Genomic DNA, 25,396 nt, shown 5'->3' on the forward strand with positions numbered 1-25,396 from the left:
TCACTTCAAATATTAATTTTAAAACGTTATTATTAAAGTAAATAAGTAAATTTAGATAAGTCATTTGAAAAAAAGTAAATATGTAAATATTTAGTCGAATTATGGTAAGTTGTTTGAAAATATTAAATTTAATTCGAAAAATAAGTATCCATATATTTTTGGTATATGTTGACTAAAATAATTTAAAAACTATTATTCTTATATTTATTTTTGGTATAAGTTAATTTGAAAATTTTTATCATAAATTTAGATAATAATAAATATATCAAAAATTACTTAAAAAATATTAATATTAATATTAACGAAAGGTTTCACTTGTCGAGTCTCATTAACACATTTTATATACTTTGACTTTCCATAATTTATAAACAAACCAATTTTAAAGTTAATTTGAATTATTTGAAATTAATTACTTGATAGTCAACGTGAATATCTTAATTTGGTATTCGAAAATTTAAAATTAAAGGAGATTGAAGAGTGTTAATTTGGTATTTGAAAATTTTCCTAAAAATATTACCTTGATTTGCAATAACAAATTTATTATCTAAAAAAATTATACTTTATAAAGCTGTTATTATTTATATGTATCTTATAGAATTACAAGTTAGCGTTCATACTATTACAAATTCAAATTTACTTCTAAATATTTATAAAGTACTATTTCCTAAAAGAAATTCACGAAACAGATTGAGGTTTCAGCATCAATTATTCTATTTATATATAAGTAAAAGTTTGTTATCATTTCTATTTATATTATATTTTACATAAATAAGTAAAATATTGAATAAGATAATGTAGTTTGATATTCACCAGTTATGCAAAATCGAACATTAATGAATTTAACCATTTCATAATTGAGGCTGATAAACTTTTAAATTTGTGTAATACTATCCATAATTATAAATCATTTAATAATTTATCAAAATTCATTCCTTAATTAAAAAGGATTTTTTTTAATAAGCATTTCTAAATATTTAAAGTTATTATGATTTTAATATCACCTTCAACTAAACCTATTAATATATTTATTCCTAAATTTCAAAAACAAAAAATATATATATATACATATATATATATACATACATATATATATATATACATATATATATATATATACATATATATATATATAACTGAATATAAAAATCCGATTTTTACTATTTATATGAAATTTACAAAAATATATTATACAGTTTGACTTTCAGCATTTGCTAAAAAACCGAATTTAAATAAAGTAACGATTTGACTGAATTTTATCCTTTATATTAAATAGTTATAAATAATATTTACATATAGACAACCATAATTCACGTTCCTATTTTGACTAATTTTTTTCAACCATTTTTTTAATATTATTTATTATGATAAATCCATTTCATATTTTTTTCACTATTCATGCCTTAATTAAAAATTTTAGTTTTAATAACCATTTCTATATATTTTAAGTTATTATGAATTTAATGTCAATTTCAAATAAATCCCTTAATATATATTTATTCCTAAATGAGAATAATAAAAACTATTTATTTAAACCATTTTAAAATACGAATTTTTTACCACTTATATTAAATTTACAAAAATAGGTTATACAATTGGACTTTGACTAAACTTTCAGAAACCGAAATTTAATAGGTTAACAACTTGAATATTTTTATTAATATGAGTTGACTCTAATTTTGGTAAATGTGTACGTTATTATAATTTTAATAATAATTTAATTTCAAATAATGCACTTACCGTTTAATTAATATTCATGATGTAATATCTCATAATTTATCTAAAATAATATGTTCTTATAAATATAAAATTTACAATTCATTTAAATTCAGAACAAATATGTATATTACGTTTTCTATAATTCCCGCTCATGTATTACACGTGTCACTCTTTAATTCAAAAGTGGATTTTTTTTAAGATGAAAATTTACTAACTATATATATATATATTTTTTCCAATCTGACATTTGTTAGAAATAATTCAAATTTGCAGCAATCAAGCAAGTCTAAGAGACTTACAATACACAGTTGATCATTTATTTCAAATTTCATAGATAGTCATCAACCATTTCAAATTACATTATCTCTAAATGGGTAAAAAAATATAGATACAAAGGAAACAGATTAAATGGGTACATATGGAAAGAAACATAAAGCTAAAGAGCACAATCTATTAAAACAATATAAGATTATTATTATATGTATTCAATGATTATTTAACACAATTTATCTACAAAATAGTTTTAAAGAATTGAATGAGAAAGCTTTTTCATATTTCATGAATGATATATATTAAGAATTAACTATATGTCAACTACACTTGAATGAAACTTAATATGTTATTGAATATTGATTAAGACTTCATTTTAAAGATCAATTAATTATTGTATTATGAAAAACTAAATTTAGATTTTTGATTGTCATAACAATTTGTTTTGTAACATAATTTTATAATATACTTATAAAAAGAAATGTCTTAAATATTGTTCACCTTTTAACACATTTTAACATTGATGTGTAATAAATGTTTTAAATTGATGTGTAAATAAACACGTGTACTATTTTAGAGTAATAAATATTACGGTTATTGGTGTGTAATAAATGTCTTATAGAGAGTTCATCTTTTGAATCAACATTGAGATAGTAGTTTTGTTGAATCGACATTGTAAAATTGTTTTATTGATTTGGAGACTAATTTTCTTTTTTTGCTTATTATTGTACTAAAGGTATAAGTTATAAAATAATTTAACTTTTATTATCTTTGTTATTCTTTGTATGTTTTTATATATGATTAAATAAGTTATAATATCTTATAATTCATTTAAAATTATCATTTGTTTACAAGTACAACAATTATATTTAATTAAATTTATATGATGTTACATATGTATTATGATTTTAAATATGTTCCACCGTGTGTAACATGGGTACTAATCTAGTAAATTATTATTGAAAATGTTATGTTATATATCTTACTAGGCTAGAAACATGTTATTAAACAAGTTAAGTAAATATTTCTTAAAATATTTATTTTAATTCAAAGACCTTTTATGGAAAAACTAAAATATATGAATTATGATGCAATCATATTATTTATCAAATTTAAGAAATTTTTTAATAATATATAATATTAGATACATGCGGATGTGTTGTAAAACACACCAGAAAAATCATACAATTTCAATCGAAGTTTTATTATCACGAAATCAAGAAAACGAAACGATTACAATTGAATGAAAATAGAAATTACAATGAATTGAACTAAACTACGAAACCCTAATTCGCCTCTATTTATCCCCAATTTCAGTTGATAACTGCAATCAACAAACATACAGTAAAATTTACAGAACTAGTCCTCCAACATATGAGTACTAGTCACATTGTTACAAAGAAATAACTATGAAAACTTGACAGCTTCAGCCCCTGCAGTTATAAACTAACATAACCAGCAAGACTATGTGTAGTGGAGGGGCTACAAAATGGAATGTTTTGCGTCATGTGTCGTCCAGTCAGCAAATGATAGGTTTTTGTTTTTGGGTGTAATGGTGTTGTAGCCTAATATACACACACATATATATACAACACACAAACAATTATAATAATAATAATAAAAACAAAAGAAGCGAGGCGAAAAGAATCCCCCCCCCACCACACACACACACATTTTGCCCCCTTTATCGCCCGGGGTCGTTGTTTAAAAGCAAAATCGGCCTATTTAGCTCAATTTTCTCGCCCACTACGGGCAGTCTAAAAAAGACTCTCAACTATCATGATTTGACTTTAATTCTCCAACATGATGTCTATCAACGCGTTTCGTAGTTTCTATCCGAGTTCGGTAAGGTCGACTTTGACATTAAGATAATAAACAATTCGAATAAATAAAAACATGGGATCATTAAAAAGAAAAATAATACATTCAATAATTGTTCTGTACAAGTTTTTCTTTTTTTGAAAACAACTTTTTACATTCATTCAATAATTGATCTAAGTTACTAAAACAAAATTGATATACCACAGGCCTTCTATTTTTTAATTTCTATGGACATTTAAATTGGCTAGATTATTAATTAAAATTTTTGGCTAAACTTATATCTAACTGAATTTAATTTCCTAGAGCCGAAAATGTACTACGTAATTATTTTCAGGTATGTGATTATGTATATTATAGACCGCGGTAAATGTAAGTATGTAACCATGGTTACATTCCTCGGATTGTTTTGAAACCACACCACCATTAATCCCATCCGTTTAAACTCGATAGTTATACTAAAATGACTCGTATAAAACACAACTTGAGATTACTTATGCGGTTAGCAAGGTTTCCCATATCTTTGAATCTACTTATCGTCACTGGGTCGTTGTCAAGTGCATTGATGGTAGCTTATAGTCTTATACCGACCAGACCCATTTCTTCATGCATTAGCTATAACTTAACAAAAGTAGCTACATCCATAACCCATCTAACAAATAGAACAAAAGCATATGGTGAAAAGAAAACAGAACAATAAATTCATTAAAAAAAGCAAAAACAACGCATCCTTTATTATTAATATAATTAAAATAATAAAACATTCAAACCAAACATATCAATCCAAACCTCAGGTGACTTAAACCAATATTTCAATCCAAACATTCATACATAATTTCCCAAAATAAAAAAAATATAATAACAAAGTCTTAAAATTAACAAAAAAATAACAATGAAAACAATTAATTACCTTTATTACTCAATAAATGGTGATTATAACCATTTATTTTGAAACATTCCTCAACTTGGAAGTTAGTTTTTAAAATTAAATTGTTTATTAGATGGATAATTTATTTATTGAAATTGTATTACTTGGCATCTTATGTGGATAACTTAGTAAAATACTAAAATGACATGCGGAATATTGTTTTGCTTTAAAAAGATAGGTAGATGTTTAGTTCGTTTTGTTAATGGTTTGTTTTATAAAATCTTGTTAACTAACAACAAAATTTAACTTGTGCTTTACTGACATTATCAGAATAAAACCATCGATTAGGCCATTAGGGGATGAAGTTATGTTATTATTAACTCAAGTGCTTAACTTTATATATAATTAAGGTAATTATGTATAATGTTTTTGTCCTTTTTCTCCCCCAAATAAACCCCAGCCGTAATTCGCAAACCCCCCTCACATGAGGGGCTGGGGTGCATTTGGGGGAAAAAAGACAAAACTGCGCTTCACGTGAAGGGTATGCTGATGGGTTTAACGACCACACTTAACGGAGTTAATGAATTCGGATTTAATTGCAGGTGAAATGAAACCACATGGACTAAAATCGCAAATTTGAAACTATTGGACTAAAGCCGCAGATTTGAGCAAACCACAATGACGAAAACCACAGTTTACTCTATTACAAAATAATTAAATTAATTTATAAAACAAAACACATACAAGTACTAAAACATCCCAACAATCTTATGAAACAATATTAGATTTTAATGTTTAACAAACCATTATGAACATGAACATGAACATGAACATGAACGTACCACCACCATGAACATGAACGTACCACCACCCTATATAAAAAACATATATGAAACAACATTCATATCTAATAAAACCATTCGGTCAACCGGTTTATTTATCACCTTTGAGATTAAGATTGAACCATCTTTTCTTACTTTTATGATCCGAGGTTCCTTTGTCATTCACATTGTTGCTGTTTTCACCGTCACCGCCATTAAGTTTGCTGTCATTTCTATTATTATTAGTAACTTGAGTGTTACCAACAACCATTGATCTAGCTACGGCAAACGATGATTGGATACTTTCTCGTTGTTTTAGAAGCTCGTCCACCTATAATATGCATCACCATAACTTTTCGAGTTATATAAATTTTATATATGTGTGACAAATAAAAGTAATATATGCACGCACGTTCTGTTTTTCCTGCGTGTATCTGTTGGTCACTTCTTGGAATCGGGCCAAAGCCTGCAAAATGTTAGACAAAAAAACACTCAAGAAAATTGTGTTTTGGACATTGTTTATATTAGATAACGGGTCAAAACAGTCTCGGACGCAGTCTGGTCTACTTTACTTTCGACTACTAGTCAAAAGTCAAACGGGCCTGTTTGACTTGTTGGCACTATGTTGTTCATTTTCTAATATGTTCTATAAACAATAATAAGATGATTGTGTTTACAAATACAATATTGCTACATTAGCAATAAATTTCAGATTTAAATGAACCGAACCGTTATATATATATATATATATATATATATATATATATATATAATTATGATAAATAACTAAATAATTTATATTATATAAAATTATATTACATACATACAATCATAGCTATAAATATATTTGTATACATAATAAATAATAAATAATAAACAAGCCGAGCTTTTGTTAAAAAGATTTTGGAGACGTGCATTAATATTAACTTTTGCCAATTTTCAACACGTTCCTATTTTAAAAACATTTTTTCTTGGCTCGGCCCATTCATAAGCAAACGGGTCAAAATTAAAAATTATACCTGTCTATATTCCGTCTCAAACTGGCGTAACTCGGTTCGTTTTCTCAGAATCTGCTGCTCAATATCTTTGAGTTTAAGAGTTGAATCCTCATATGTATTCGCACAAACCGCTTCTATTGTGTAAAATGCTGTTTTAAAAAAATTATCTCCTGCATAGAAACAAAAACTTCAATATTATGCACAAAAATAATTAAAATAAATATATAAATAGAGTGTAGTTTCTAACCATAAACAGCAAATATGTGAGTGCCAGATTTTAGTTCCGAGACTTCACACGGTTGAAGACCTTCCAACTTTTTAAAGAACGCGGTTTCAGGATCCTTAGCCATTGCTAACTGCACATTTAACTTTGTAGTTTTATTAGTTACAAAATAAATAAAAATGGATTTTCTTTATTATAAAATGTATTTAAAGAGTTGGGGAGTGCTTACCGAGTTAACAACCAAATCAAATCTGTATACTTGATAATGCAAGAAATACATCCCGGCCGATGTCACCTTACCTGTCATCTCACAATCTTCCTGCACAACATTATGTTACTGTTTATTTTGAAAATGACAATAAAAAAAAAAATCACCTGCAACGCGAGACTATATCCCCCACTGTAATCTTGCTCAAAATAAAGTAGCTGCAATTTAAATTAACAAAAATATTAGTATTTTACAAAAAAAAAAAAAAAGAATTATATTCTGAAAATTTGAAGTACCTTAAATTTGCTTTGGTGAGCTGAAGTAACTCTAACAACAATTCCTGATTGCGCCTGTTCTTCGCTTATTGTAACGCTAAAAAACTGTGCGCTTTGTTTCTCGGCCTAAATTTAATTACACTAAGGTCACAAATTTTTTTAAAATTATAAAAATTATAATTTTTTTTATATAAATACACACCTTTCCATTAACTGAAGATCCTATCGGAAGCGGTCTAATAGTGACGGTCCCACTTAACGCTTCTTCAAGAACATTAGCTGAAATTGTTGTCTTAATAGGGACTCCGAGCTTACTGAAAAATAAAAACTAGAAATTAAAAAAATAGAAAAATAATTAATATTCAACATTTAAAAAAAAAAAAAAAGAATACCTGAATAATGCTGCAAACATTGTGTTCATGGTTCCAAGGTTTGATAAATCAATTTCCATATCCATGGCTTCAGCATCAAGAGCCTATAAATAACAGAAATAGATATATTCACATAATACTTCAAAAAACAGTTTTTTTTTTCTTTTATAGAGGCTACCTCAAATCCTAAACTATCATATAGTCTTCTTTTTTCGGGATCGGATAAAATGCTGTAAGAATATGCAACCTCTTTGAATAGCTCTGAGGCTTCAGGATTACTAGCATTTTTGTCAGGGTGATACCTGAATATGATCAATATTAATAACTTATATTAATGTTGTGCAATGTGACATGCTAGATAATAGTGAATATGTTAAGGCATTAATTATGCACCAATTAACAAGAATTATAATACCGACTAGTGATTAATCGGATGAGAGAATTATACACACATACATGAGTTTTACATGGAAAAAACTCATTAAAACACATCATTTTTACATTTATAAATTTGGTTTTTGCATAAATTTTTCCAAAGCTTTTGAATATAAATGCATGTAGAGTATCTTCTAATAAAAAAAACTCATTATTTTAAAAAAGATCCTTAATTTCTTTACTTCATTAAAGTTTCATTTGTTTTAATTAAAACGCCCTTTGGATATGTTTATATGCAAAAGCTCCGAAAAATATTATATAAATATAAATTTTTTTACATGCAAAACACACTGTTCCGAAGAAGATTATGCCTTTTGCATATATATATATACACACACACAATTTTTGAAATACTTCAAAGATTTTGACCGAAACTTGAACGATTTGGGCCAATTTGGACCGGCTTTGACCGACTACCTCCGATGAGCTGAAACTGAATCTATCACTCACCGATTAATCACCATCTAATACACAAACCAAACTATTCCTAAAAAATTCAAACAAAGCCATTCATAATTAGTAAGCACATTTTAGACAAAAGGATCCAATTATAACAGAGAGGCAGGTAAGCAGACAACAATATCTTGATCCGATACAACAACAAGAACAACAACAACAAAAGAGAGGCAGGTAAGCGGGCAACAATATCTTGATCCGATATAATAATAATAATAATAATAATAATAATAATAATAATAATAATAATAATAATAATAATAATATCCTAAATTTCATGATCAAGAACTGAAATCAAACACAAACAACATATATCAAGAAACTAACTTGAGAGCAAGTTTTCTGTAAGCAGATTTAATTTCTTGATCCGATGAATCATCTTTCGAAACATTCAACACTTCATACGGGTCTCTGCGATTATTATTATTATTATTATTATTATTATTATTATTATTATTATTATTATTATTATTATTATTATTATTATTACCACTGCTTGCACCTTCCATTTCCTTTGTTGTTTTATTAATATTATTATTTTTAGCTTCAAATTGTTTTTCAAAAGAAGTATAAAAGGTGATCAAACATTACCTACTGTGGCCAGTTTCAACAGGTATGAAAAGGCCAAAATTCAAAAGGTGATGTGTTTGTACGTGTGAATAATATTACAAACTGAAAGTCTGTAAATAATATTTACTGTGAAAGCAAGATGGATTTTCGAAAGTTTGTTTGTTTCATATATGAACAAACATGAACAAGAAATTATGTTTGTTTATAGTGATAACAGGAACGAACATGAACAGAGATTGCGTTCGCTCATCTGTGTTCGTGAAAGTTTGGTAATGTGTTCATTTATGTTTGTTAGTTAAAAGTTTGTTTTGTATTTTTATAAAAATTTATTTGTAATAACCAACCTAAACTTTAAATTTTATAATTTTACTGTTTATGTTTAGTTCATTTTGTTAATGGTTTGTTTAATAAAATATTGTTTTAACTTTTAACTAACAACGAATTTAACCCGTGCTTTATTGGCGTTATCAAAATAAAACAGTCGATCAGGGGACGAAGTTATGTTGTTGTTATTATTATTATTATTATTACTATTATTATAGGATTAATAATAATATTTATGTGGTTTGTAAGGGTATATATGGTATTTATGTGGTTTGTAAGGGTATAGATGAAATTAGTCATATTTGGTTGTCGTTAAAGGTGGGAAGAGTCGATTAATTAAAAATAATAACATGGGGTATAAACACATTTTGTAATGGGAAGGGGTGGAATGGAATATTCGTTAAAAATGAGCATATATGAAAGTTAAAACTTTTGAAAAATAACGATAAGATGCTCATTTATTAAATTATTATTAATGAATAGGGATATATATGATACTTAATTGTTTTATAAGGGCATATATAATATTTTAATTACTTTGTAAGGGCATATATGAAATTTCAAATTTTGCTTGGGTATATATGATCTTAATGTGGTTTGTAAGGGTGTATATGAAACTAATCATATTATTATTATTATTATTATCTCAAGTGTTTAACTTTATATTTAATTAAGGTAATTATGTATAATGTTTTGGATTTAGAATGTTGTTTTTTTCTTTATTAGTACATGCTTGTTTGCGTTCGTGGACCATTCGTGAACAAGTTCAATTCCTTAACAAACGAACATGAACAAGATTTTTCGTTCAGTTAGTGTTCATAAACAATTCGTGAACAAGTTTAATGCTAAACAAACGAATATGAACAAGGCTTTGTTCAGTTCGTTTCCAACCCTAATTTTCACTAAGGTTGTATGTGTTTTCACCGTTAATTTGCTTTAGCCAGAATGTATTTGGAGGCCGAAAGAGCATTATATAATTGGGGTCATTTATATTTTTGTTTTGGGCTTTTGAAAGGCAACCATTATTGTAAAATTATTTATCACATAATTGAGAGCGCGATTTTAAGGGCCCGTTTTTTAACGCGTCCTAGGCCCCAAAATTTTAAGGGGTTCTCGGAGACGGACCTGCAGCTACACCCCAAGAAAACAAGACCAGAGTGCCTAAATCCGTGAAAGCAACAAAGGCATTGGAGCTTCTAATGATAATGTCGTCCGCCAAAACAAATAAAGATGTATTCAAAACACATCGAGAAAAAGCCACACGTGGTAAAAGAAGACAACTTGAAAAGCCAAGTTTGAGATTTCGCTTGAAACCATACAAAAAATCTACAACCAACAAATCTAACAGGTCAAATTCAACGCGATTTTTTATAGATGTCTTGTCTAGAAGTCAAAATAGTCATTAGGAAACTCATGCACAAACAAATACTTTATAAGACCTAAAAATTTCCTTATCAATTCATTGAATTAAGTTAAGTAACATTATATATAGATAAAAACCCAATGTTATTAGAAAAGAAGAAAACAATTTTATATAAAGAACTTGTAAATAAGCAACTGAAAATTTGATAATAGATTCTTTTTATAAGTAAAAAGAAAAATATAAAATAAAATATTAAATAGGGAAGAACGCCACTATTCTTGGACTTGAACTCGGGTAAAGTGAGTTGTATGTGGATGGTTAGCCTTTTGGAGTCACCCGACAACCGTTGCACTAAAGCCATTTAACAAAATAATAATGAAAAATAAATTTGCGTTTTAATATGCTTTGTGAACCCGTTTTATTTTTCTTAATGGGCCATTTATTTCTAATTTACTGATGGATTGAACTTTTAAAGTTGCTGGACTATTAAAACTGGGCCAGACTATACAATTATTTTTTATATAGGCTTAAAAAACTTTACTAAATATATTTATAAGAATTAAAATCAGCGTAAAATTAGTAAATATTTTTTGGTTTCTTCCCATGTACTAAGCAAATATTAGGATCCATTAGGACCCTAATTTTGAAATACCTATTTTTCTTCTAGATTTGTCACCGATATACCATGTCCCCCGATCACCAGTTACGAAGTTATATGTAAACATGTTTTATTCAAAACGTGATTCCGGTTGTGTGTTGTAATTTAAAAGTAGGCAAACTACAACAAAATTTATCTAATTCATATTTTATGTATATCACTATTATAATTTCATTATAAATGGAACTAGAAATGCACCGCAACTGTTACAACCTAACGTGCAAACGTTCACTACTCAAATCTCATCCAAAAACCCAACTCGTTTTTGAATCATTTGTGATTATGCCTAGTTTTTATTTACATGATCTAGTCGCTCATTCACGTTACAAGCCTCGTATTAAAACTTTTATGCTCCGTCTCAGTTTCTGCTAGTTTTGCTCGTATTCACCATTTCTACATACTCGAGCTAGTGGTTTATAAATGCATCACGCCTCTCGTCGAAGAATTTTAATTCTTATGAATAATACATTACAACGACCTACATTTATCTAAGTATGTAAACCTTAATCAACACTTATATTTTATTACATACATTATTCATTGTAAGAATAAACAATCTTTTAAAGTTTATTAGATGTATTCAATCACTAACAGCTAGCTTGTAACTAAACTAATGAAATGAAAAATGTCATAATACAGGTTATCTAGTACAAGCCTTAGGTTAGACATGCATAAAATATAAAATAAAATAAAATAAAATAAAATAAAACAATTTGATCCATAATTAAAGCACAAAGAAATTTTTATTAAAACAAGTACATAAGGTGACCTAAGGTCTACACACAAAGGCACTGAACTAGCTGGTTATGATTCTTTTATGGTAAGAACTAATAACCAATCTTGACTATTGTTATACCTAAGGCTGAGGGGTGCGGAGCGCGAGAAGGGGCGCGAAAGCCCTTCCGCTCGCGCCCCGGGGCGCGAGCACCACACCACCGAGGCGCGAGAGGGGCGCGAGCGCGGAAAAAGAGGCAGGCGCGGATGGGCTAGCGGCTGGGAAGAGCGTGAAGGGTTCTTGGGTTGCGTGAATAGAGCCGTTGGGCTCGTTTTTTATTAAAAAAAAAAATTATTTTTTCTCTATATAACCTATATCAAACACAAACCAACAACAATATAACATACAATTTTTTCTCTCTATAAAACCTATATCAAACCCAAACCAACACCAATATCACATACCAATATCACATACCACACCCAAAACCCAAAATCACCCCATCTTCCAAACCTTTTTTTAAAAACATGGCTGGAAATTGGTACCCAAACCTAGATTCAGATTACAGTTACGACGATTTATGGTCGGCACCGGACCAAGCGATGTTTTATTCGGGGTCGCAACAATCATCCGGCTTTCAACCATCCAACATACAACCGTCTCCTAACTTTGTAGTTCCGGAGACACAAGAACCAGAAGGTGAAGCTGCGGGACAAAGAAGACGCGTCCACCGGAAAAAACAGGTTGCAACGGACGGGTCGGGTTCGGCTTCGACTGGAAGGACGAAACGGAAAACCACTCCGTGGTCATCGGATGAGAAGGAAGCCCTGTGTCGGGCTTGGATAGTCATTTCTGAGGATCGGCGTTGCGGTAATTGTTTTAACGTTTTTAAAAATGATTTTCAATAAAAAAGTTAAATAAAAAAGTTAAATGACTTACAAATTTATTTATGCATTTTGCAGCGGACTACCAAAAGAGCAAGGTCTTTTGGACAAAGGTTAGGGAGACGTTCTATTCGCTCGTTGGGAGTACAGAGCGGAACGCCGATATGATTTCGGGTCGGTGGACCGAAATCAGAAAATTTGTCGGCTTGTTTACTAATCTGTTCAACAGGAACGCCGGTCGTATGAGATCAAGTGGCAGTGACGATTTGGCGGTTTATAATTTCACTGTCGAAGAGTGGAAGCAGGAGTGCCTGCGGAGGTATGGGACGGTGAAGACGTGGGACGGTGTAAAGGTGTGGGAGAGGTTGAGAAGGTGTTCTAAGTGGGTTGAGCTGGTGGCGCCGGACCTTGATGCGGAAGTAGGGCCGAAACGGACTAAAACTAGTTCGTCTGGAGCGTATAGCACTTCCGCCGGGTCGGATTGCCGGGTTGGATTCGACCTAAACGTTGCGGGGGAGGAAACGTCTTCACCGCCGAGGAGGCGGCCATTGGGAAGGGACGCCAGGGGCAAAAAACCGGCTGAGGGGGAAGCCGTAAACATCAACGATCTTGTTGAATCCCTCAATAAATTCAACAAAACCATGGAGGTGGTCTCTAATGACAAAAAGGAAAAAAAAAAGAATGAGAGATTTGGAATTCCTTACAAGAGACTTCAGTAACCTAAATCCGGTCGACCAAATGCTGATGGAAAAACAAAAGGAACGTATCCGGAAGAGGTTGATCGAAGAAGACCAAGCCGAAGAATAAGAATAATGTTTTTTTTTAGTACTTTAATTTTTTTTAGATATTAATGTGTTTTTTTAATTAATGTGTGTTTTTTTAAATAATTTATGAGTTTTTTTAATAATACGTTTTTTTAATACATTTATAAAAAAATAAAAAAAAAACCGCTCGCGCCCCCTCTCGCGCCCCTCCACACCATGTCCCGCGGCGCGAGCGGGGGCTCCAACACCCATCTTATCAAGTTTCTCTCTCTGCCACACGTCACAATATTATTGGCTGGCGCCCCCACTCGCGCCCCCCCCACCCCTCAGCCTAAACAATAATCTCTATCTACTTAGATTCTTTATGGGACACATGCTTCCAAAACTTGTAGGATTCTTTTTATCCTAAACCCTTTTTAAATAAGGTATAATAAAAGAAACTAGGTCAAGACATCATCATGCAAGAACATGCATGCATGTATGTATAACTTACAAGAATTTTATATACCAAATAAGTTCCCAAAAAGTATATAAAACTAGATGTGCATTAGGTTTACTTATATTTTAACATGGTTTGTAATGGTTTAAAGTTCTCTTTGTTTGAACATTGATGGTATCTTGAAAGTGTGGTATTGCTTTCTAACACGTGGTGTTCGTTATACTTGAACCCATTATTTTATTCTTTTTGCTAATTATATTTCATTAATAAGTAGTGTTTACATCGATACACAATACAAACGGGCAACAAATTGTGCTGCTAACACTTTTGAATAGCAAATTGCTCTGAGTTCAACTATATCAAAATGCAATGATATGTCCTTTTTTTTTAACTAAGTGGTTAATCATTCATGATTATGTCATATATGATATAGGCCCTATATCAGAATAGAATTCGAATTTGATTCTAATTCAGTAATTTATTTCAATCCTGCTTTAAATCGGTTAAATTCGAATAATACAATTAATTTGAACATTGGAAATTCGATTGATTGAACACTCATAATCAAATCTTGTCGGTGTATGAAGACGGTATATAAAATCATGTTACTTTTTGAATCACATGAATGCATTATGTACTTTTGGGATCCCTCATGTGGTTTAGGTCGGTGCATGCAGTTTGAAGACGGAAATAAGATGATAAATGATTAATTCAAGGTTACTTAATAATAACATGAAGATAAATACAAAGCTCTAGAAAAGTTGAATTGGATTATAGAATAATAGTTTTATAAAACACTATTTAAGTTTTAAATAGGGTTTCATAAAAAAGAGTGAATTGCGGTTTTATAAAACATTATTTAAGTTTTAAATAGGATTTTAGTCTAATAGTTTTCGGTTTGCGTTTTCATCTCTGTGGTTTCATTTCATATGCAATAAACTCAATCTCACTAACCCCGTTAAATTGGGTTGTTAATGCAACAAGCATGCCCCTCACGCAAGGGGCATTTTTTTACATTTTTTCTACCCAAATCAAAACCCAACCCTAAATCACAATTATGAAAATCTAGGTTTTGACATGTTTGACTTAGGGTTGGATGGGGAAAACAGACATTTAAAACTATTAGTAGGGTTTAACGGTCTAAGTTAGCAGGGTTAGTGGAGTCGGATTTAATTGCAAGTGAAATGAAACCGTAGGAAAGTAAACTGCAAATTTAAAACTATTAGACTAAAATTGCATATTTAAATAAACCACAAAGACGAAAACCCTAGTTTACTAAAAAAAGACTAAGTTATAAGATACCAAGATTAATAAATCTTTTGAGTAGTGATCTCCTCCACACTACACTGTAACAAAAGGAGAATTGAGATCTAGTGGTTATCTCATAATTAAAGAGAAACGGCGGTTAACTCTCACGTACTAAAGAGAAGTTGTGAATTGTGATGATCTCTACTATCTTAGAGAGACGTTTACCGGTGAACTATTATCATTTTGAAAGAGAAACTTAGCGAAGAACTAATCTTGTAAGAAGACCAAAGAGCGGACAGTGAATATGTTAAAACTCACCCAAATCATCGTATATTGTTGTGTTTGTGTAGTGAGATCTTTTTGTCTCTTGCTTATTTTCTTTGAAAACAAATAAACATACGATATGTTTATACAGTTTACACGATAAAAAATATAATATTAAAGAAACACGGATCTAAACCCGAATATGTTAGATCTATATGTGTACTTATTCTACATCAATGTCCCAAGTATAGAAACCAAACTCTCCTGTTGAGAGACATCTAGATGCATACACTATCATGCAAAAGCCATTTGGTAATGAAAGGTGATCATGGATACCACATCTTTTAGCTATATACCACTAATTTATTTATTCTCAAATATTATGATAATTAAATTGTTAATAAAACCAAACAATCTCTAATCACATAATCTTAAATATCAAATGTATTAGCACCTTGAATGCGGCATGCCAAATTAAGTGAGGTTCATCCCTAAATGCATCAATGAAAGTTTTTTTTTATTTAATCTCTAATTAGCTCACAACGCATTAACTAAGGGTCTGTTAGTTAACGGTTTCCTGCTTTTGTAGCAGTAACGTGACGCTTTAACTATAGGTTTCTAGCAGGCCGGCTCTCAAGGACGGTAGGGTGGTCGACGGACCCTGGCCCGACACACCGCTCGGCCCTATTTTTTTTTTCAAAAAAAATTATATATATCTTTTATGAAAAACAATATGTATAATTTAAACTTATTTACACAACCATTAATTTGATCTATGGGCAAATGTGTATATGATTCCCAACCAAAAGGTACGGTTATATATAGTCATACTTGAGACATTTTTTAAATCTATTGTTATATAGCTCATTTAAGAATTATATTATTTAAAACTAACAAAAAAACTTCTTTTATTTAAGGCTTTTTTTTTGCCTTCGACCCAAATTCTTTTTAACAGTTTTCTAAAACGACGGTGGTCTTTAGTTAATCCCAAAACACATAGTCTTACACACATTACAAGAGAATACTTTCATTTTTAGTTAATCCCAAAACACATAGTCTTACATACATTACAAGAGAATACTTTCATTAATCAATTTCAAATATTTATCAAACCTTTTAGATACCATGTACGATACACCTTAATTTAAGTTTTTCTTGTTTTGCTTTCATATAAAGATCGATTTTTATATATATATATCCAATAGTATTAGGTGCGCTGTCCATCACAAAAGTACAAGTAATGCCTCATGTGGTGTTTACGTAGCCGTTTATGTGTTTACTTTAATGGGGAAAGCCCGACCCAAAACCACTTTCAATGTATCTCATTTGCTTGACTAAGTCTACCCAACCCTATTTTCATATTGTTTTTATATCAAGTCTAAATCTAATCTACCATGCTATACTTCATCATTTAGTTATATAGTTTATATCACAATTCATATTTTATTATTTCATATAAATAAATAACTATTAATTTAAACTTATCCTTTTGTGCTTCTTTGTGACTATAATTCTAAAAACAAATAATTAAACCTATTAAAGATTGTCTCTGATTAAAAGTTGAAACACATGTAATATTATAGGTGTGTCAAAACGGAACCATAATGATTGAATGAAAAAGTTAACTGAAATTAGTCATAACTGAACAAAATCAACAGTTCTGGCTAAGTGAATCTTATAAACAGACCGGTCGATTATTGCTATGGCATGTGGTTAATGTGTCTACGTTAACCATGTTCATATTTTTATATAAATAACTTTTCATATAAACTTATCCTTTTGTGCTTCTGTCTGTCTATAATTCTAAAAACAAATATCAAACCTATAAAAGATTGTCTTTGATTGAAACACACAAAATATTATGTAATATGTGGCTCTTACAAGTTCTTTTTTCTTTTACAAACACAAAAAGACAAAGAGAGGAGGAATTCAAAGTTCACATGACTTAAAGTTAACTCCACATCTTAATCCATCTTCTATATTATTTATTAATTTAAAAAAGCAGAGAAGTAGGTGGTGTCACTTGGAATACATGGAAGGACTTATTGAGTCATACCCACATTGTTTGGAATACTTTGAGAAAAATATGCTTTAGACATATCCAAAAAAGGTAGATTACAACTTGAAAACTAAGTCACCTATTTGGATGGTTTATCTTTTTGGACTCTTTCAAACTTCAAAGTATTGGTTATCAAAAAGATTGGCTAGAAAGTTAATGGAGCTGTATCATGGTGTGGGATATCATTTTGATTTCATTAATATAATATTATAATCAAGGCATGATGCATAATTAGTTTCTGATTTTTATTTTAAGTCAAACATTAAAGTTTTTTTGTATTATTAATTTACATCCATAAATGCTTTAATATCATTCCATTATTTTCAATATTATGCATTAACTAAATGACACATGTTGATGTATTTGACAAGGATCTTGAATTGTGTGTTACCAAAATGTATTTTAGTATTTAACCAATAACCAAATAAGGTTTTTATTATTATCAAATTATCATAAACGAGGGTAGAGCCATTTACAGTGAAAACAATTATAACTTGAAACATTGTTTTAAAAATCGTATCGATCAGTCGATGTAACTAGTTAAACTGAGAAATCTAGAAAGCAACGACTCTGTTACAAGATAAAAAGCAAGACATAATGAAATAGACTGCTTTGAGAGATCCGAACATAGTTCGCGGAACTTTGTTGAGAAACTGATCTTTTAAACCAGCATGACTAGTTAAACAAAAGAGCTGGAAAGTTACTGGTTTGGTTTTAAAAACATTGTTTTAAAATTTAAACTAGTTTAATCATGATTTTGATTGGTTAACATTTTACTTGACAAAGCACACCATGGTGGGACACATGGAGATTTGGGCAATCTTAAGGTGATAATATAGGCATCAATTTCAATCACATCCACAAAGTAAGCATGATTAATGGCCTTTAAAAGTGTTTAATAGTATTTGATTAATTTAATTGTTTTTCAAATATGGGATGGAAACCATTACAATCCATTTGTTTATATTTATATGAAATCCTTGATTAAATGGAAAGCTTTGATTGGACAAGATGCAAATTAATCACCTCCCTAGTCCCTACTTAAAATTCCAAACTAGGGGGTTAGTTCATGTGGGTCCTAACACCATTTGTGGGTCCCATGTATGACCAATATGCTATATGTAGACCCTACCATAGAAGGATGATGCTATCTTTTTTTTTTTTTTTTGAACGGCAAATTTAGGATCACTCACGGACCACTGGAGTATAGTACCAGCAGAACCACGCGATCATATCCATCTCCACTAGGCAATAATGCCTAACCACCAATTCAGGAGGAAAGCCAACAAAAGTTGGGAAAACCCCCTTTTATGGGATTCGAACCCAGGACCTTATGGTCCCTAAGCCTTATCCCACCACCAAGATGCCACTAGGCTACAAAGCCATGGACAGAAGGATGATGCTATCATTCACATGTTTCTCCCTTCATCAATGGGTGAAACCATGTGCTTCATTTGGCCTATCTCAAAACACAATTTGTTATGATCGAGATGTTTTATAAATATTATATACATATGCATATATATGTCGATTTACATCAAGTAAATTTAATTGATTGCTAGTTATCGAACTATCGAAGTTTCTACGAGATTAGAGTTTCGGATTGTACTTTCAGGTCTCGGATTTCTCTGATCGTGTTCATCGGGTTTGAAAAGTTTAATTTAGAACCGAAACTCGACACTAATCTCTCGTGATTTTTCGGGTTGGGTTAATCGAGTTTTAAGTATTTGACCAAAAAAGAAAAAATAACTGTTTGACTGGGTATTGGGAACATATGTGGATATGATCGAACAAAAACATGTAGACATGAACAAAAACCGATCAAATAAAACATGTAGAATCGAACGTATTTGTAATCGATAGAACAAAAACCTATAGAAATGTAGTTGAAGACATAATTAAAAGCGTAAAATTCGTACAATTAGTAAAATAAATAAGCAATCGGAACTTAGAAGTAGAATAGTCATAAAACTTGAAATCATTAAAATGCCAATTGATCGAAGAGCTAAAATGAATATGTGATACAATGCTAAACAAATGAGCACACATTATTAGGGTATAAAGCGCATAACATATTTTTTCAGGTTGACCCGAAACCCATGAACGAGTAACCAACAACCAAACCGAATTAGAGTGATTTAGGTTCAAGTTCCATGAATATAAATACTTTCGAGTTTGGGTTAATGATTTCTCGGGTCGGGTTTCGGCTAGCTGATAAATGTTGAAATAAGAACCTTCAAGAGGGCTATCTTTTGAGTTTTTGAGCTTGCTTATGTCTCTAACATCATAAATCACGGTTGTTAATTATTTGGTAATTTTTGATTTACACATACATTTATAAATTATTTTACAAATAGTATAACAATATTAGGGTATGTTTGGGATTGAGTTTTAAAAATGCTTTTTGGCTTTTTCAAAAAGTCATTTTGAAAAGCCAAAACTTGAGGTTTTTAGAAAATTGTTTTTTAACCCTATCAAGAAGCTAAACTAAGAAATATTTTTATGATTACTACACACATTTTAACTTATTTACTTTTTAAAAACACTAATAAGCCAATAAACATTTTCCAAACTCAATCTCAAACATGTTTTTAATTTAAGTTGTTTCAATGAGACACGTTGAATATAAACTTAAACCGACTCCATAATGGAATTCTCATTCACAACCAAATTTCAACTATGAAGAAACATGTGACACGTGGAGTCATATGTTGCTTACTTTACGACTTTATAGAAAACATGGTGGAATAATTGTAGTCGGTAAATGCTCTTAAATCTTTATCCAACAATATTAATACTATTAATTATTTGTAATGACTTTAGAAAAGCTAATAAATAACATTTTTGCATGAACGGTTTATTTTAGTAATAAATTATAGATTTTATTCTTTATGTATATGCCAAATTATAGGTTCGGTTCTTAATATTTATTAATAATAATGAAAATTCTTAAACTAAGGGTTTTGTAACACTTACTCAAATCATGTTAAATTCATACACATATAACCGAATTGTTTAAAACATGTCATACATCTCGAATAAAACAAGTATATTGTCATACACAGACATAAAAGTCCTACAAAACATAACAAACATAAATGTTCTTGCCAGTTTTCAGCCAGATTATAGAGTAAACTGTGGTTTTCGTCCATGTGGTTTGTTCAAATCTGCAGTTTTAGTCCAATAGTTTAAATTTGCGATTTTCGTTCATGTGGTTTCATTTCACTTGCAATTAAACCCGAATTCACTAACCCCGTTAAGTTTGTTCGTTAAACCCATCAGCGTGCTCCTCACGTGAGGGGCAGTTTGGTCCCTTTTCTCCCCAAATAAACTTCAGTCTTAATTCACAAGCTCCCCCACGTAAATGGTTGGGGTGTATTTGAGAAAAAAAAAAACAAAAATGTCCCTCACGTGAAGGGCACGCTGATGGTTTTAACGAGCAGACTTAACGGGATTAGTGAATTCGGGTTTAATTGCAAGCAAAATGAAACCATAGGGACGAAAATCGCAGATTCGAAACTATTGGACTAAAACCGTATATTTGGACAAACCACATAAACGAAAACTGCAGCTCACTCCAGATTATATTAACCTTGTTTCAGTGTCGCTCATGACCATACCTTCCCAAACTAACATGCACTTAACCTAATATGCGTACTAAAAGTAACCGATGTTGAGTGAGTTGTAGTTTTCCTAGTATTCATATCATTCAAAGACCGTTATTATATATATAATAACACATACATACTACAAGAGTGCTAAACGTTCATTCATAACAAGCGTCTAACATGCATGTACTATAGGTCAACATGTTTAGTTATCTAAATATGGCCATACATCATATGAGATTGTGACTACCCCCTATGAAAATGATCTTCATCATTCATAGCATACACAATTGGAAAATTGCGGACAACCAAAAAGGCATTGCCACATCATGCATCATGGTCAAACATACAATTGTGGACTTATGAAATGTAACACTTTACCATATCCATACTATAAAAAATATATACGTTTACAAACACATACAAACCATTAATAATATCTTACCATTATGAAGACCACCCCAAAACAGGTTAAAAGGGGATCTAGAACTCACATGGTCGTTTGGGCTTGCAATCATTTAGATTCTAAGTGATCCTTTCTTGTATCACAACACTTGGATTGCTAAACAATTATCACATGTGAAATGGGTAAAGTTTCGTCTATTACTAGCAACCTTAATCATCATATACTTCCGCCCTTTGCACTAGGCAAAACTGATAGCCTTACGGTTTCAGATGAATCCTTATTATTATCATTCGCCTATGGTCCTAAACGAATCTTAGATAGCATCATACCTACCTATTAGGCAAAACATCACATACATTCATTTTCATCATGCATTTACTTGAACCCAACTTTCGTTTGGTTAATCTAGGCGAAAGTTGTAGACTTTCATCCAATTTTAACATTCCACCTAGACCAATGTTCGTCTAGGTGAGCTTTCACCTAACCATGCCTTCACTTAAACTGTTTGGGCGAAGATTAGACCATTTATCCTAGGCGAAGATTAAACATTTTCTCCTAGACCGTTCTTTGGCCCAAACTAACCTTTGTGTTACTAGGTTTCGCTTTAAGAAGACTAGGCAAAACATACCTGCCCGAAAACCCTAATAATGGCAGGTTTCCTTCAAATTATCGATCAAATCAAATTCCTATCTTTCTTGATCAAACACAATAATCATTTCAAACATATACATCCATATTTGTGATTGGAAACGTAAAGTTCTTACCTTTTGAGATCAAACTCATAAAACATATACTTTATTTTACACTTACACGAAACTCATAAAATATATATTTTATTTAATTATTTTCAATAAATCATAAAAAAAATTTTTGAGAAACTTAAATGAAAATCTTTATAAGATTCCTAGCAATCTATAACTAAGAAAAAAAAACAAATAAAAAACTCATGATTAACTATGTGATTGTGTGAGCTAGGCAAACCCCCAACATTCTAGACTTCTAGTAGTTAAAATGTTATTTCTTTACCCTTTTGTCATTGTCAATCAAACTCACAACAGTTCGAGCCTTCAAGAAATTAATAGTTCCAAATTCAAAACCAAAAGCAATCTAATATCTACCTAAACAACATATATCTTATACTATTTTAGTATTTTTTAAATGGGCGTATGCGTAGATTTTGAACATTAGTTCATAAATATAATACCCTTTCTTTGTCTATGAATCATCTACACGTTCAAAACTTAAGAGCTTACTTCTTGTTATTATAATGAAAAAAAATGAGAAAAAATCAGGGTTTAAGTCTATTTCTCGTTTTTATACAAATGAGAAAAAACGATCCACGTGTAATTAATTTGTTTGAAACGTCGGAATTATATAAAGGCAACGACTAGCAAAAAGCTAGCTTGAAAGAATTACAAGTGCAAAAGAGAATTAATAAGCCACTCTACCCGGCTAATGTTTAATTACTTACAGTTCATACTAACAAACTACAAAAACGAATAATTAACAACTGAGTCGAAAATTCCTTTCTTCACAATCGTCTTGACTTAAAAACTATATTGTTTTTGAATCTTTATAGGACTCACCAAGTTTAAGCATTTATTTGTTTAATTCAAATACCAGTTTTATTAATAAGATTTTTTTAAAACATTTAATAATGAATATTTAAATATTGCACTTTTGAAACTTGTATATTAATTAGTAGTCATAATAATACCCATGAAAAAAAGCCTAATATTTATTTATCTAATAAAAATAAGCTAGCATTAAATGAAAATATCATCACATGATCATTATGTATCCATCTGTTTGTTATTTGTGATTAACATCATTGAATCCTAACTAAAGCTTAATCAAACTAAAGCTTTATTTGTGATTAACATCTTTTCTATCCATACAATCTAATATTAATAGACACCCCATGGTACATTGAATCCTAACTAAAGCTTAATTAAACCGAACTGAACCGAACTGAATAAGGAAAAAATCCATGATAGAAGTCTCCAACAACTACATGCTTAAAATCAAAGCTTTATTAGGAAGAAGAGATTGTCACTTCATGAAGCTTTGTTAAAATTAACACTAATCTTGTGTCATGGTGGCCCAACCTCTTTTAGGATTTATGTGTTATAGTTGATGAATAAACACAAACCATTGGATCCACATGTATGTATAATAATCTAAAAGTTGAATAAAGGTGATAATTAGGTTTAAATAAATGTTATGGAGAATCCTAATGTATGTCTTCAAATCTACAGCCATGATTTCAGGTCCCCTAGGAGCCATGTTAGAGGACTCAAATTTTCACCATTAGCTAATTACTTGGTCCCACAAACTGTCCCATCTCTCAACTACTTATGGAAATTTAAACAAAAATATGACTCACTATACTTTTAGTAAGGTTTTTAATTTTATTTTTTTTACACATATAAAACAAATGATATTCATTTGAAGTTAGTAAGTTAGCTAAATGCAGTTTTTCTTTGCTTAACGATAGTGCATGGGTCATTTTACATGTGAATGATCAATGAGGATAATGTGTTTGTACATGTGACATGTCACATATTTTAACGACGGTGTAGTCAATAATATGATAGTGCATGTATCATCTCAACCTATTTCATAAAAATTTTACGACTTAGAAACTATGTTATGATATGGCAGTACATTATACATGTGACGTGTCATGTCAACCACGAACTGATGACGGTGTGGTGATACACGTGAAGGGTGCCACCTAATGATGTTGTGATAAATTCGATAGTTCATGTGTCATTTCCACCTGTTTGGTGAGATTTTGGCTTAAATATATCTAAAAATAGTTATACATACATTTTTTATACTTCAAATTAAAGAAATAAGCACCTCACATAAAATTTTGCATCTTTTATTTAGTTTGTTAGTTTTCTCCAATTTGATTTTATAGAGTGGGAAGGATATTTCCTCAACTAACACAAGTTAGAATTTCACCTATTTATGAAAATAAACTTTGAATCTTAAAACCCAAAATGTGTACTATGAGTTGGAAAGTGAGATGGATCAATGACTTTCAAGCAACATGATCATTTCTTGACCTCAAATCATAGCTTTTGTTACTACTTTTACAACTTAATCGTACACGTTCACATAGAAAAACTCCACTACATCAAATTTAGATTCTATGTTTCAAGCCACCAACTTTGTTCAAACAAAAAGTGTGTTCTACTGTTACTGTTTATACCAAAAATATTACGCATGTTAGTTGCATATATAAATATACACACACACAATTGGACAATTGGTTGATGGTGGGTGTGGGTAAGTTGGTAATTAATATATAGCATAAAGATTTCCACTATAAATATTAAATAATCGAATGAAATTCTAGGAGAATGGAAATTTGATTTGTGTTCTTTAAAGATTTACAAGTACATGCATGAATCATAAACTTAACTTCATACAGTATTACAGTAAGTAGAACTTTAAGTATGACACGTGGGGTTTGCAAAATTGGGTCGCTTCGGTTCGGTTATGAGGGCTTAAGCGTAACCATAACTGAGTTTCGGTCATAGAAGATTACTTAATCATAACCATAATCGAATGGTTGGTTAATTCGGTTAATTCTCCTAGCCATTTTTTCCTTTCTTTAAGTTGAA

General features: G+C 30.4%; 1 protein-coding gene across 1 annotated transcript; it reads right to left on the bottom strand.

Annotated features, from left to right (window-relative positions):
* Positions 1-5,438: 5,438 nt before the first annotated feature.
* Positions 5,439-8,968, bottom strand: LOC143579536 (chaperone protein dnaJ 15-like). The gene is made up of 11 exons (XM_077062813.1): positions 8,787-8,968; positions 7,747-7,870; positions 7,590-7,672; positions 7,400-7,511; positions 7,219-7,323; positions 7,090-7,140; positions 6,944-7,033; positions 6,739-6,847; positions 6,513-6,661; positions 5,906-5,959; positions 5,439-5,824 (listed from the first exon to the last, which is right to left on the bottom strand). The coding sequence occupies exons 1-11, from the start codon at positions 8,966-8,968 to the stop codon at positions 5,606-5,608; spliced, it is 1,278 nt and encodes a 425-aa protein (XP_076918928.1). The 3' UTR covers positions 5,439-5,605.
* Positions 8,969-25,396: the final 16,428 nt, after the last annotated feature.

Source organism: Bidens hawaiensis, unplaced genomic scaffold (assembly GCF_021521415.1).
Source record: "Bidens hawaiensis isolate Kalapana, Puna unplaced genomic scaffold, B.hawaiensis_p1.1 tig00029870_1, whole genome shotgun sequence".
NCBI lineage: Eukaryota > Viridiplantae > Streptophyta > Magnoliopsida > Asterales > Asteraceae > Bidens > Bidens hawaiensis.

Coding starts and splice junctions, on each gene's coding strand:
- LOC143579536 (XM_077062813.1), bottom strand. CDS start 8,968: ATGGAAGGTGCAAGCAGTGGTAATAATAATAATAATAATAATAATAAT. Junction 6,662..6,738: donor TCACATATTTGCTGTTTATG/GTTAGAAACTAC, acceptor GTTTCTATGCAG/GAGATAATTTTTTTAAAACA. Junction 5,825..5,905: donor ACACGCAGGAAAAACAGAAC/GTGCGTGCATAT, acceptor TGCATATTATAG/GTGGACGAGCTTCTAAAACA.